Source organism: Mirounga angustirostris, unplaced genomic scaffold (assembly GCF_029215605.1).
Source record: "Mirounga angustirostris isolate CCGP_5_RB_7025 unplaced genomic scaffold, mMirAng1.0.hap1 SCAF_4, whole genome shotgun sequence".
In the NCBI taxonomy this organism is placed as follows: domain Eukaryota; kingdom Metazoa; phylum Chordata; class Mammalia; order Carnivora; family Phocidae; genus Mirounga; species Mirounga angustirostris.
This window is the reverse complement of record NW_026991712.1, coordinates 9,133,309-9,147,430: the sequence shown is the minus strand read 5'-3', so window position 1 is coordinate 9,147,430 and position 14,122 is coordinate 9,133,309. Positions and strand designations below refer to the sequence as shown.

General features: G+C 47.2%; 1 protein-coding gene across 1 annotated transcript in view; it reads left to right on the top strand.

The window, feature by feature from the left end:
* TG (thyroglobulin) overlaps positions 1 to 14,122 on the top strand; it is a 241,089-nt gene that overhangs the window by 99,283 nt on the left and 127,684 nt on the right. Inside the window, exon 35 of the mRNA XM_045895844.3 lies at positions 1,894 to 1,956. Within this exon, the coding sequence (XP_045751800.3) occupies positions 1,894 to 1,956 (63 nt within the window). The remainder of the gene's footprint in view (positions 1 to 1,893; positions 1,957 to 14,122) is intronic.

The window sequence follows — 14,122 nt, the reverse complement described above, 5'->3', positions numbered from 1 at the left end:
CAGGCTGCCCTGACTTTGAATTTCAAGATGCATTTCCAGAAACAGAGTAACTGAGTCCAAGGGTGAGAACATTTGAGTGCCCTTGATACAGATGGTCTAATTGTTCTCTGAAGACTGCACTAACTCTCAGGACCTTTGCTCTGAGAACCACTCTCTTCCAGGAAAGACAAATATTTCAACAAACAAACCAAGCTGGCCCGCTGGGTGTAACGGCGCATGACGGTGGTTAGTAGTTCTGAATGTCGCCTGAGGAGCTCACAGAATGTTGGTTGACGGAAACCAGAGAGCTCAGTCGTTCCCAAAGTGTGTCCTTGGGCCAGCATCACCTGATCACTTGTTAGAAATGCCAGATCACAGGCCCCATCCAGGACCTGCTGAATCAGACACTGTGGGGGTGGGGCCGGCTCGCTGTTGCTACCAAGCCTGGGAACCAGAGCCTTAGAATGATGCCTGGAGGGAGCAGGTGTTTCCAGGCAGGTGGAGCCATGAAAAAAAAAAATACAGTACAACTGGAGGTTCTAGAACTGAGAAAGGCTGGGTCATAGCTCACCTGACCAAAGTGAAGAAGGCAGTGGAGGGGCAGCCCTGTAGGGACCAGAACAGAGCATGACTCTAATCTGAGGCTTGTCGTGGAGGCAGACGAGGACAACGGACACAACGTGGCAAAGTGTGTCACTGTGGAAGGGCAATGTCAAGGGCTAATAACGGCCAGCATTTATTGAGTGCCTACTGTAAGCCAAAGCTTTACACATAGCAAAGGTCTGACATACATATTGTTGCAACCTCTATTTTACCGACAAGGACACAGAGAATAGGGAGGTGAGATAACTTGTCAAGGTCACACAGAGGGAAGCGTCCAAGCCAATGTTGCCCTGGGCAGCTAACCCCAGAGCTCCCCCTTGACTGCTGACCATGCCCCCTGCAGCTGGGCGAGCGAGGAGATTGTGTGTGCACTCCTTAGTTTGGGCCACTGGGAGAAAATCCTGATGGAGCTTAGATCTGTTCAGTACGGGGAGAGTGAGGGGAAGAAGATAGTTAGCACGTATGGATCACCTACGCAGGACGCCTGGTTTCTCATTTAATTTTTTACAACATCCTCCTTTTGTCAATGCTGAAACTAGGTCTAGAAAAGGCAGATGACTTGTCCCTCCACACTGTTTCTAAGTGGTACAGGGAGATTCAGGTCAGGTCTGTCTGTGCTCCAGGTCCATGCTCTGTCCACCCCGCCGTGCTGCGCACCACGAATACCCACCACTTACTGAGCTCCTACCCCGTGCCTGGCACTGCATAGTCTCCTGTCATCCCAAGGTCATTCTCAAGGTAGATTGTATTATCCTCATCATGCACATGCAGAAATAGGCTCAGAGGGGTTAAGTGCCTTACCCAAGTGAACAGAGTCAGAAAGGATGGCCACCAGCACGTGTGCTATCCCCCACCTATCCCCGGAACGTGGCAGGACTGCACCTGCTCACCCCCAGCCTCGCTGCTGGCTTTGGTCAGTGACGTGTGTGCACATGAGGTGTGTCCCTTGTAGGCAGAAGCCATAGAGCAAGAGCGAAGTTTGCTGTGTTCTCTTTCCCTGCTGCAGTGTTGTGGAAGCCAGGGGCATGGTGGAGCCCTGCTCCACGTGGGGCCCCGGGGCGGATGACACAGAGCCAAGCCCCAGCCCACCTGCAGTGGACACTGGGTGTGAGGGACAGACTCTCCTGCATGGTGGTGGTTTTAAGCCACTGAGATGTGATTGTCACCTCATCCCAACCTAGGCCATCCTGGCCTATTCAGGGTGACAGGCTGCCTGCCTTCCAGGTCCAATTTCGCTATCACCACCATGAACCCCTGTTAATGCCTTTGAGGGTGTAGGGGAGCTAAAAGGCTGCCTCTTCTTCTTTTCAGTTGCTCAGAATGATGCTCCCAGTTTTTGCCCCTCGGTGGTTCTGCCTTCCCTCCCGGAGAAAGGTAAGCACATGGTCTTTTCCACCCCTCTGATGAGAGAGCCACCTCACTCTCCCTTCTCCTCCTCTTCCCTTTAGTTTTGCCCAGTGGGGGATAGCTTGCACGGCCCTCTCGCCTTCATTAATTCAAGCTCCTGTCAACCGCACACAAGCATAGATAGGGCAATGCCAGCACCATGCCCATTTCACAGATGAGAAAACCGGCTCCCAGAGAATCAATGCCTTGGCTGAGTAGTGCAATCCACTGGAAGCAGAGGAGGGTTTCGTCTGGTTCCTGCACTTTTCATTCCAAGGATTGTTCTCCCCCGGTCCAAGAATGACTAGACCTGTACCGTCCTGGGGCAATGTTGAGAATGGTGGCACTTAGGGCCCCAAAGGGTAGAACTAGCTATTTCTTAATGCAGAGGAGAGGGGGCTTTCAGCCCTCAACCCACTGGGTGGCACGGGGCCGTCTGAAGCAGGGCACCACGCCCGGGAGCATGGCCCGGACTGAAGCTGCTGCCCCGGCCTGCACATGGCGCACGGCCCCATCACTGCATATCCTGTCTGGTCACGAGGCAGCAGGAAGTGCAGGGCAGTGGGGCGCACTGGGCTGGTTCTGGAGGGGGGTGAGCTGGGCGCAGGGTAGGTGAGCGTGGGCCTCGACGCACATCCTTATTCTGCCTTCCCTAAGTCAGGAAATGACTGCAAGGGCCCAAGCGACAACATTAATTCCTGTCCTGTGACATGATGTCTGCGGTGCTCCAGACTATAATCTGTCATTATAGTCCTGGCTGAAGAGACAGATTATAGCTTGTGTAGGAGGGAATCATTTGGCCAAGGCTGGGGCTAAAAGTACAAACATCCTCAACAACCCGGGTTGTGAGTTTCATCCACCCAGTTCAAAGAGCTAACTTTGGAGAATATATGCACACATGGGTATTTTTTCCTGCACATTCTATACAGAATTATATCTGTGTCTAAACACTTGAAGACTTTATGTCTAGGATTTTGGGTGCAAGCACCGTATGTGTATGATCTGGTGGCAGCTTTTTGAAATGCTGGGAGGTGGGAGTCACCATTTGCCAAGTCATGGATGGTGGACGGGGGCGCTTAGGGTTGGTTAACACACCCAAGGCCAAGCAGCGAATATACATCCCAGCCAGACTCTGGTCAAGGTTGATACCGACTTTTATCAAGATAATGTAAAAGCAGGGCGCCTGGGTGGCTCAGTTGGTTAAGCGACTGCCTTCAGCTCAGGTCATGATCCCAGGGTCCTGGGATCGAGTCCCGCATCGGGCTCCCTGCTCGGCGGGAAGCCTGCTTCTCCCTCTGCCCCTCCCCCTGCTCATGCTCTCACTGTCTCTCTCTCACTCTCTGTCTCTCAAATAAATAAATAAAATCTTTTAATAAATAAATAAATACTGGGGTGCCTGGGTGGCTCAGTCTGTTAAGCGTCTGCCTTCGGCTCAGGTCATGGTCCCAGGGTCCTGGGATCGAGCCCTGCATCGGGCTCCCTGCTCTGCGGGGAGCCTGCTTCTCCCTCTCCCACTCCCCCTGCTTGTGTTCCCTCTCTCGCTGTGTCTCTCTCTGTCAAATAAATAAATAAAATCTTAAAAAAAAAAAAAGATAATGTAAAAGCAATTGGAATAATCAAATTGTCCCCAAAGATTTATGGTTTTAAAAAAACCCAACTGGTTCCTTGCCTCACCTCTACCCCCTGCCATTTCTGCTTCCAGAGGCTACCACATTTAACTCTTACAGCTAGTTTTTCTCATTCTGGCCTCTCCGTTTCTAAATAACACAGGGATCCTGCTATTCCTTGATTTGTCCGTCTTGGAAGCGACTGTTGAATTCCTGCCTTGAATGGGGGAAGACTTGGGGTTCTCTTTTATCACCCTTTCCAGTGTTCCCCTTCATCTGCAACACGTAGTAATGTCAAGACTTGAGGTCCAAACAAGAGTATTACTTATTCCATCCACGTACATAGGGCTCACTGGGGAGCCCGGAAGTGCAAGAGTGATCTCCTGTTCCCATTAGCAATCCCTGTGTGTGGGCGGCTGACCCTCCTGTTTCAGCCCCATGTTCCACCCCTGCCTTCCATGGTACCTTCTTGGGCTTCCTGGGGTGCCCGTGGAGCTGGCAGGTCAGTCCATACTCTGCTCTGCAGGCACCCAGAGTATTAACTCCTCCTCGCTGACATGTCCGTCAACACACCTCCCTCTTCTCCTCATTGAAAAATGTGTTCAGTTCCTTTATCTGCTGTTTGCTCATTCTTGCTTTTGTGTGTTATCTTTTGCAGGTTTAGTCATTTTAAATCCCTTTACTTCATTTTGTAGGAGGGAGAGAAGAGAAATGTGCTGCATTTAATTAGATGTGAGAATATAGTCTTTTCTGAAACTTTTCAGCATTTGGTGAAGGCTCCATTTTGTCCTCAGCACTGCACTAAGCATTTGATCTTCACATAAATCTCAGGAGACAGGTCTTCTTTTAATATCAGTTAGTTATAGAAAATTCAAACAATGCAGGAATATAGAGAAAAAAACCACAGAGTTACATAGAAGTAATGTCGGTTCAAACATTGTTTTATTTGCTTCTAATCTCTTTAGGCTTATTCTGTGGTTTGAAGCAGTTGTAATCTCCCTACAATGTTACTCTTTTGTTTTTATCTAATAGAGCATTGTGTGTGTATTTCCAAATTGTTACAGATCTCTCTAAGTCATGCATTCATGCATGCATATGCTCGTTCATGCATGTATATGTTTATTCGTTCATTCATTCATTCATTCCTCTGTCCACATTCCTGCCATCACGATGCTCCCCGTCTGGTGAGGAAGAAGCAGGTAAAGACAGGTCAGTGTTACTAGCAATGGTTTCTGTATTACTCCACCAGGTAGACACACTGCCCTTTACTAACTCATTCCTCTATTTTTGGATACTTGATTGTTTATGACTCTTCACCATTATGGAAATACCAAAATGAATCCCTGAGTACATAAAGCTCTTCCCAACGTCTAGGTTACTTCCCGGGGGGCACATTCTCCAAAGCACAATGACTGGGTTTGACAATTTTGTATTTTAAGACTCTAGGTTTGTGTTGCCAAACTGGTCTCCAGCAGTTGTTCCCAGAGGCATCCTGGCTAGCAAGAGTTGGTTTCCCACTCTGAATGTCAAATGCATACTGTGCGACATGAGCAAATCAGAGCACGGCTGCCTCTAGGTGACGAGAGTGCCTCCACTCTGGTTTTGTGATAATTTGTATTCCTGGCACTTGAATGACCAACACAAGAAAGAAAAGGAGGTAGAATTTCGCTTCCCCCTTCACGCATGCAGGCTGGGGATCTGAGTGGAGCTTTCCAAGGCAGAGTGACGTGTCGCAGTATTTTTAAACAAGTGTGATTTTGACGAGTGGGATTTGGAGGAGGGAGGGATGTCAGAGCTCGCATTCCATCTGTGCTTAGAGTTCTCAAATTGGAATTAGGAGTCTGGGCGTGTTCCCCTGGTGGGCATCAGGGGGGTATGTCAACATGATTCTGACATGGATTATGTGTGCATAAGTGTGTGTGTGTGCGCACATGTGTAAGCACCATGTATATGTAAAATGCTCATCTTTATGCACTTTCTGTTCTGGGAGAAAAGGAAATATTCGCTAAACACCAAACATTTTACAAATTATTTAATGCTCCTAAGAAATTTAGATGATAGTAAGTTCTGTCTTTCAAATAAGGGAGTGGAGGGTCCCAGAGGTTAAATTAACGCCTGGGATTTGAACCCCCATGCATTTGACCCCCCTCTGAGTTAGATAAGAATATCTGGTTAGTTTCAGTTTCTGGAAAGGGTGACAGAGATAGACTTCTAGTCCTAGACTTGTCTGGACATCTAATGCTTGGCCTTGTTTCTTGTGACGAGTCAGCGTTATTCAGCCACCCATTCAAAGCCTCTTTGAAGAGGGGATTCTGAGACACCAATTGGGCAGTGGGGATGGTGTGAGGGTGAAGGTGACTTCTGAATTCTCACACATCTGTCTGGGGTACATACCATGTACTAGAGCACCAGGGAGGTTTCTAACACACAAGCTGGTTTGAAGATGGCAGGAGTTTGTCAACTGGCCAAGTTTCAGAAAGCCTTTCCTTCAGAGAGAGTGGGTTGTGTGTGCAAAGGCCCAGGGGCACGAAACAGGCTGGGGCATTCAGATATTGGAGACATTTCCATGTGGTGAGGTGAGACAGATGAGCAGTACAGAAAAGCTTGCACTTGAGCGTGGAGCTGGCAGGAGACTTGGTATTGGGTGTGGCAATCGACCTTGGTAAGATCTCTTCTTGGGGGTGGGTGAGGAGGAAAGTGGCAGCGAGCTCTAGGGGTGGGCAAGTTAGAGAAATATTTTAGGGAAAAACAGCTCATCTTTCACTTCAATGTGGTTCAATTCAGTGACTATATGTATGTCAGCCACTTTTGGGGTAATGGATTCTGAATTTTCACTTAAATTCCAGAAAAGGCACTGTATGGAGGTTGGAAGTCTTGATCGCAAAGATAGGAGCCTGCCTTCTAGTCAGGAGAAAGGCACAGGAAGTCAAAGTTGAAGGAGATGGGCCACTTACCACAGTGGGGCCTCAGGAAGCATCCCCAAATTCACTACAGACAGGCAGGGCAAACACCAGAGCTGCATCATGGCCACACTGGATCATAAAGAAGGATAGAGCATTTGCCAGATGCCAAGGTGGGAATAGGAAGCATCCTGGGTAAGGGAGGTGCACGAAGAGAAGGCCAGGGTGTGCATTGGCCCCGCATATGCAGGGAGATACAAGTCCTTCAGGATCCCAGGGCCAGCAAGGGGCAGGGAGAGGCTGGGTGGGGGTCAGGGGCCAAGAAATAGAGGTCTTTGGGTCCCACACATCCCTGAAGGGCTTTACATAGTTGCACAGTGAGCTTTCAAACTGTTTGAAGGCTCTCCTTTGGGGCTGTGAGCAGGATGCTTTGGCCAATGGACAAGCTCGATTTTGAGAAAATGGGGACAGTTGTGTCATCTGTGGATAGAGTACTATTTTACTCTTTGGGGAAAAATTTGTACATTTTTTAAAACAAGTAAAACAGTAAAGCTGTCATTTCTTTATAAGAGAAAGCGTCCATTGCTTCTTAAAAGTCCCACAACTTAAAAGTCTTACCAAGGTCGATTGCCACACCCAATACAGAGAGGATGCTCGGGGTTAGCAGGAATCATCTGCTCAGACGTTGAAGCCTGCTGTAGGATGACGACTGTCTCCCTGTCTCCTGCATGCCCAAACACAGAGTCTTTGGATTGCAAACCAGGGGAAAACACAGAGTACGAGTCTTTGGAAATATGTATCTGCATTCTAAGTTCATTTCACCTGACACTTCAAAATGCCCCTTAGGAAATGGTCCAGCCCTTGAGCATGAGCCCCCTGAGAGCAGCAGGTGTGGAGGGCTGTGAGTGACCCTGCGGCTGGGAGGGTGCAAGGTGGTGCTGAGACACATGCCTCCTTCCGGTGGGCCCTGGCCAGCTTTCCAGCGCCTCTCCTCACCGCCAGCTGGAGCTCAGGGATAGCCACAGCCTGACGTCCAGGTGACAGAAGCGGCTGCACGACCAGTCTTTCGGGCCACACAGTTATGGTCCATCAACTTTGTCCGCCTTGCCTCTGTCCTTTCCCGTCAGCTATGCCAGTGGGTTGATGGAATTCAGTTGATCATTTCTGCAAATGTTTTCCATTAAGCCAGAGAGTCGTGTGATCCCCAAAAATGTCAGTGCTGGCCAGGAACGTGCCCATTATCTAATTGTGGGAAGCAATGGGACATGGTGCAGCCATGGGCTTTGAAGTCCGTCCACCCAACTTCTAGTCCTATTCCAGCTCTCAGCCACTGAGGTCCGGGGCCGTATCTCTCAGCCTTGTGATGCCTCTGCTTGCTTCTTTGAAATGGGGATGATGGTAGAAAATAAGATAGATGATTGTAGGAGGCTCGTGTGGAAGAATAAGTAAAGTACAATGCTCTGCACAGAACCTGATTGAGTATTTAAGAAATGTCAGTGATAATTCACAAGTCCAAACCCATCTTTTCATGGAAGAGGAAACGAGAGAGAAAATGGCTCTGCTAAGTCACAGCCTTTAATTGGCTTAACGGGCAAAGCTATAAAATTTTATATATAATATACAATTATATTATGGTACACACACATACACACACACAGAGGGAGGGAGGGAGCGCATGCAGGGGGAGGGGCATATGGAGAGAGAAGACTCCTTGCTGAGTGGAGCCCAATGCAGGGCTCCATCCCACATCCCTGAGATCATGACCTGAACCAAAATTGAGAGTCGGATCTCAACCGGCTGAGCCACCCAGGTGCCCCTCTTTTAAAAAATCCCTACTTATTGGGATATTATGTCAGTCACTGTGCTAAGTGCTTTCCGTATTTTAACCCTCACAACTGCCCTATGAGATGTGCATGATTATGTCCATTTTACAGATTTGGAAGCAAAGGGTCAGAGAGGTCCAAGGTCCCACAGTTAGTAAATGGTAGAGCTTGGATTCAAAACCAATCTGAATTCAAACCCAGTCTCCCCACTAAATGTGCTGACTGTAGTCGGTTGAGTTCCTCAGGAATCAGACTCTGAAGGGGTTTGGTGTGCAAGTCCTTGTTTAGGGAATGGTACCTGCAGGGGTGGGAGGGGGAAAGAGAAGGTGCAGGACTGGCCAGGGGAGAACGTGACCTGCAGTGTGGTCTCAGCTGCCCTTTCCGGGATGCTGGGATGACCTTCAAAATGTCTGTGCCCTCACATTGGTCACACATTGATGTGGACATGACCTTCTGGAGGGGCCAGCAGCACTCCCGGCGGCTGGGCAGACAGGCTCGTTCCTGAGGTCACAGCGTGCACCCCAGGGGCGGCTGGCTTTAATAGTCTCATCGGGGGCACGCTTGAGGGCGTGGCGGGCGCTACCAAAGACAGCACAGGTGCATCGTCATCTTCCCATTGAGCCACTAGACTGGTGACACAGTAACCCAGACAAGGGCCAATTCTTAATCCTTTTGGTCCTTGGGCTGGAAGGCCCAGGGGAACAGGCACCGACTCCAACAGCTTGTGTAAAACTCACATCTCCTTTCCAAATACACACAGAGTTTGCATGCGTGTGCACCCTGCCGAGGAGCTTACAGGGCACAGAGTGCAGTGACCCCATGAGAACAGCTGTGCGGGGATGGATCTCGGATCCCGGGGACCAGCTCCCCTCCCTGAGCAGGACGTGCAGCCGGGATGCTCCTGTGCTACAGGGGACCGCACTGCCCGGGCAGCTGCAATCAGCGGTGCTGAGCCCGCTCTGGGCACAGCCTCACAACTAGCAGCCCCCCCAACCCCCGACCTCTCCCCTGAGACCCAGGGGCCAAGAAGCACAAGGACACAGCTGGTAAAATGGGATCACAGCAACGGCAGGTGGAAGGACAACAGGGAATGTGCCTCCTAGTGCACCTCTCCGGGGTCCATTTGCCCTCTGCTCTGAGCTAACGTCACCTCTGACTCTCCACCCCCCACCCTGCTTTGTTGTCTGCTGTGAAATCTTCTCACCTGTTTACTTCTCGAATATTTGTCTGCCCTTCCTCCAGAAGGGAAGCTGCACAGGGCTGGGGCTTCATCTGTCTATTCGCTGCTGTAGTCTTAGCCCCTAGAAGTTTGCCTGGGACTTAGTACTACAAAGTATTTACTGAATGAATGAGTGTACTGCTTCTTGCTTGCTAGATTTTGTGCTCCAGAAATGGAATTTGTAACTTATGGCTTGATCCTTCACACGAAGCACAGTGTCCGGTCTACAGTAGATGCTCGATATTATTTCCTTTATAATTGTTAGGTTGAATATGTATATATTCCATTTGCTCTAGGTTACTATTTAAAGCTAATAGTGATTCAATTAATGTTTGTTGGCAGAAAGAATAAATGAATAAAGGGTGGTGGAGTATTGGAAGATGGGAACCCTTCCTTCGCCACTCCTTAGTTGTATGACCTTGACCAATTTCAAGAACTTTTCTGAGTCTCAGCTGCCTTACCTGTAAAATGGAGATGAGATGCCTACTTCAAAGAGGTGTTGTTAAGCTTGAAAGAGATATATGTAAAATTGCTTCATCCAGTGTCTGCTGATGTTTGGCTTTGTTGAAATAGCTAAATTAGGTCAAGCATTGCCAGTTCGAAGGGATCCCTTTCACAGGTAGTATGTATGAATGCTGTCCCTGCAATTGTATAGTGTACAACCTGTGCAGCTGTCCATAGTAAGCCTGGGAGACACTTGATTAATGTTTGCTGAATGACCGGGTCTTGAGCCCTTGTTAGATCTTAGGGGATGGAGAAGACTTAGGATTTTCCTCAGAAACTTCCTCCTCAGATAGGACGAGTTTTGCACCTCACCCATCAAGGATTCGCTCAATCAAATTTAAGGGAGATAGAGACAAGAAGAAAATATGCCAACTAGGAGCTACCTTTTGGGTTTGGTCGTTTTGGCTTTAGCTTTAAAGATTTTTCTCAGGTTTCTTGCTTAGCTATAGGAGGTGTTTTTTTAGCCTGGAATCAGTCAGATACCACATGATAAAAAATGACCCCAATGGAAACTGTGAAGTGGAGGGAACTGACTTTTGATTCCACTCGATTTTCTTTCCCTCCCTATTCCTGGCCTTCAGCCCACTCTGGGAAACTCATAATTTCATGCTCCTCAGCATCATGCCTCCCCTATGGAACTTCCATCCCAAGGCAGGGCCCACCCCCAAATCAGCCTTGGTTAGCTAACCGTCATGAGTAGAAGCACCTTGTTTGTTTACTGTTTCATTTCCTAGTGCTCTGCTTGAGAACTCTTGTCAAACCTAATGGAGTTAACAAAATATTAAAACTAAGGTGAAAATGATTGATATTATGTCAATATGATATTTTACACAAGACTTTTCACATTTTAACAAGTGGATAAACCAGAAAACTTTTATTTCTCAGACCATTTAACAAGTATTTGGAGGAAATATTTTAAACAGGTTGCCTTTCCTAGAGCCCCTCAAGTCATTCTATGTAGCTGGCTATAAGTTAAACCATCCCTGAATGCAATCCATTGACAGTGGTAGATTTCCTTTAGTTTCATAGATTATAATAATATTAACTGTTGATTAAAAATAGTAATACTGTGTTATAAGTGCCTAATGCTATATAAAGCTTTGTTTCATTTTAATGATCCTTTGGTCATTCCTCATTTATTCTTCCCCACTGTTGAGTCTCTGCTAAATTCCCTGACCTCCTTGGAGGAACTGGATTTGATTTATGATGGAAGCAGTCACCTTCCCTCCCATGTGTGCAAAGTCTAGGAGATGAGAGGGCCCAGCTCAGGAGCCAGGAGCAACTGAGAGGAGGCCTCAGTATGGATGAGTCCTCTGGCATTATGGGGGGCCAGTGGGGGATGAGTAGGGGACGGGGTCAGAGGACGGAAGGAGAAGACATCGGTGGTCTTGCTGTGATGGAGACAGAGGTGATGAGCTCTCTGCCACTGGAGTATTCAAGCATGTTGGAGATGCCCTTGCTGTGTGAGGAGTTGGCTTAAATGTCCTCTAAATTTCCCTTTGAGTTTTCTATTTTTTGAGATTCTAATTATTGGCTCAGTTATGCTTTAAGGTGTGGTTTTTGTTTTTCTGTTTTTGTGATAACTTACGCACAAGCAAGCAAGTTTTTGGCAGATATTTGTAGAAGTAGAAGCAGTGAAGCAGAAAAACCTTGGCTTTTGGTGAATCTGGGTTTCAATTCTAGTTCTGTTCTTAGTCTGTATGACCCAGGGCAAGTCACATCACTGCTCTGAGCCTGAGTGTCCTGAAGGCAGATTTCTTAATATCCCTGCATCCACAAGTGACTGTGAGATTTGGATGAAGTCACGGAGGGAAGCACAAAACACAGTGCCTGACACACACAGTATGTAACTGACAAGGTGACAGCCACAGCTGACCTTACTATCACGGGAGTAAGAGGGTCTGAGTGCAGTCTCAGGGGTCTGACTTCCTGGGTCCAGAGCAACTGCGTGACCTGGGGCGAGGTGCCCACAGTCCAATCAGAGGTCAGACCAGCCTCTGCCTGATGCTCTTGTTCAGCGTCCCGAGAGAGATCTCTGCATTATTGGAATGACTTTGCTCAGCTCATGTTGGTTCTCCAGATGCATTTGTGCCCCCAAATTTCTGCAGTTTGACCCAGGACCTAGGATCACACATAATGACCTCAAGAAAGAGGAGTTCACATGCTCTCAGAAAACTCCATTATCGTCCCATCTTCCAGGTCGCCTTTGTATGTGGGGAGGATTTGAAGGGGTCCACTTGATATGAGTCAAACTTCTTAGAGAGAAATCAAATATAAATAACATGAGCCTTTGAATTTTCAGTAGGAATTTTTCTGGTGATGAACTTAGTCATTTGTTAGGAGGACATAGAGGAAGTATTGCTCCAAGTCTGGTTTCATGTGTATGTGTTTTTCTTAGTTAGAAATTTTCTCCAGCAGTGTCTTTGAAGTTGGTGTAAAAGATGATTACTCACCAACCCGCAGTTCATAACCTCAACAGATGTTGGACCATTTTAGATGTTTCTGGAAATCTCTGCCTGTGAAGTGCATGCCACTAAAGGGAACCACTTTATGTTTGAAGTTGAGCCATGAGGAGAAAGGGGTAGCTGTGGGGAAGTGGGGACTGGGAGGGGCAGTCTTGGTCAAGTCTTTGGTTTGCCAGCCATGAGCTGTGACCGTGACCATGTCATTCACCACCTCTGAGCTCCAGTTCAGTCCCTCAAAAAATAGTAATATTAATACAACTAATGCACATAGTGATTAAATCTTAGATTTGAATGAAATGTTCCATAAACTGGAATGCACCACATACAAGTGAGATATTATTAAATTGGTGGACCATTAATTGTTTCTTAGGTGATTAATTGATCCATTTATCTACTTGTTCAATAATTATTTACTGAGGTCTTGTGGTATGTGAGTAATTATAGTATTAATCTTTACAGAGATAAAAAAAAGAATCAGTATCCCATTTCTTCTTTGTTAATTAAGGAACTTCATTAATTAAATCATTAAGTACACATTTATGAATTGGGCAGTCCATGCAAAATTGTGATATTATTATTCCTGTTTAGCACATGAAACCATTAATAAATGCCACCTACAACTATATTACTACTTTTATATACTATTAAGAGAGGTCTTGGAGAAGCAATGGAAACTGAGGCAGAGTTTTTGATCCCCAGGAGCTCATAATTTAACAGAGAGATTGAAAACAAGGAAATTGCAATGTCGTGTGTTTGTTGAAGTGTAGACATATTAGTGGGACAGGTTGGTGGCAGTGGAGGTAGGAGCTTTAGAAGGGTTTGCATAGGAAGTGACATCTGATTGTGTCTTTAAGGATGATATGAGTTCATCATATGAATACACTGACTTCATCTTTTTTAAAGATTTTATTTATTCATAAGAGACAGAGAGAGAGAGAGAGGCAGAGGGACAAGCAGGCTCCCTGCTGAGCAGGGAGCCCGATGCGGGACTTGATCCCAGGACCCTGGGATCATGACCTGAGCCAAAGGCAGACACTTAACCATCTGGGCCACCCAGGCGCCCAACACTGACTTCATTTTGTAAGTGCATGTTGAATGAAAGGAGTAGTGAACAAAGTCCTACAGCATAGAGTGATTTGCTAGACCACCAGACATGAGTTTAGGGTGGTAGGGAGTAGTAGATGAGAGATGTGGCTGAGGAGGTAGGTAAGGGAGGCAGCAGACAGATTGGGAGGAAGTTTGGAGGCCATGTTTTTGCTAGAAATTCAGATGGGATGTTTTACCCCAGAGAGAGTACCCACTTACAATGGTAGAATCTGAAATTTAGACTTAAAAGAACATTTATTTTAACTTTCCTTCTATAATGTCCTTTCTAGATGGACATTCAGTCTACCTGCACACCAGTCACGGGCAACGTTTAACGTTTCAGGTTCGACAGTCTCACGGGTAGTGGTGCTAAGTTCCAAGACAGAAAATGTAAGAAGGGAACCAGTTAAAGATGTTGGGTAAGGATGGAAGTAAGAGTAAGCCTTCAGCTTTCAATATGCTGAGTTTGTGATGCCTCGGGGTATCTGCTTAGAAGGGTCCAGTAAACATGGACTGTGTCAGCATGGGGCTTGGACGAAGCTCCTGGCCT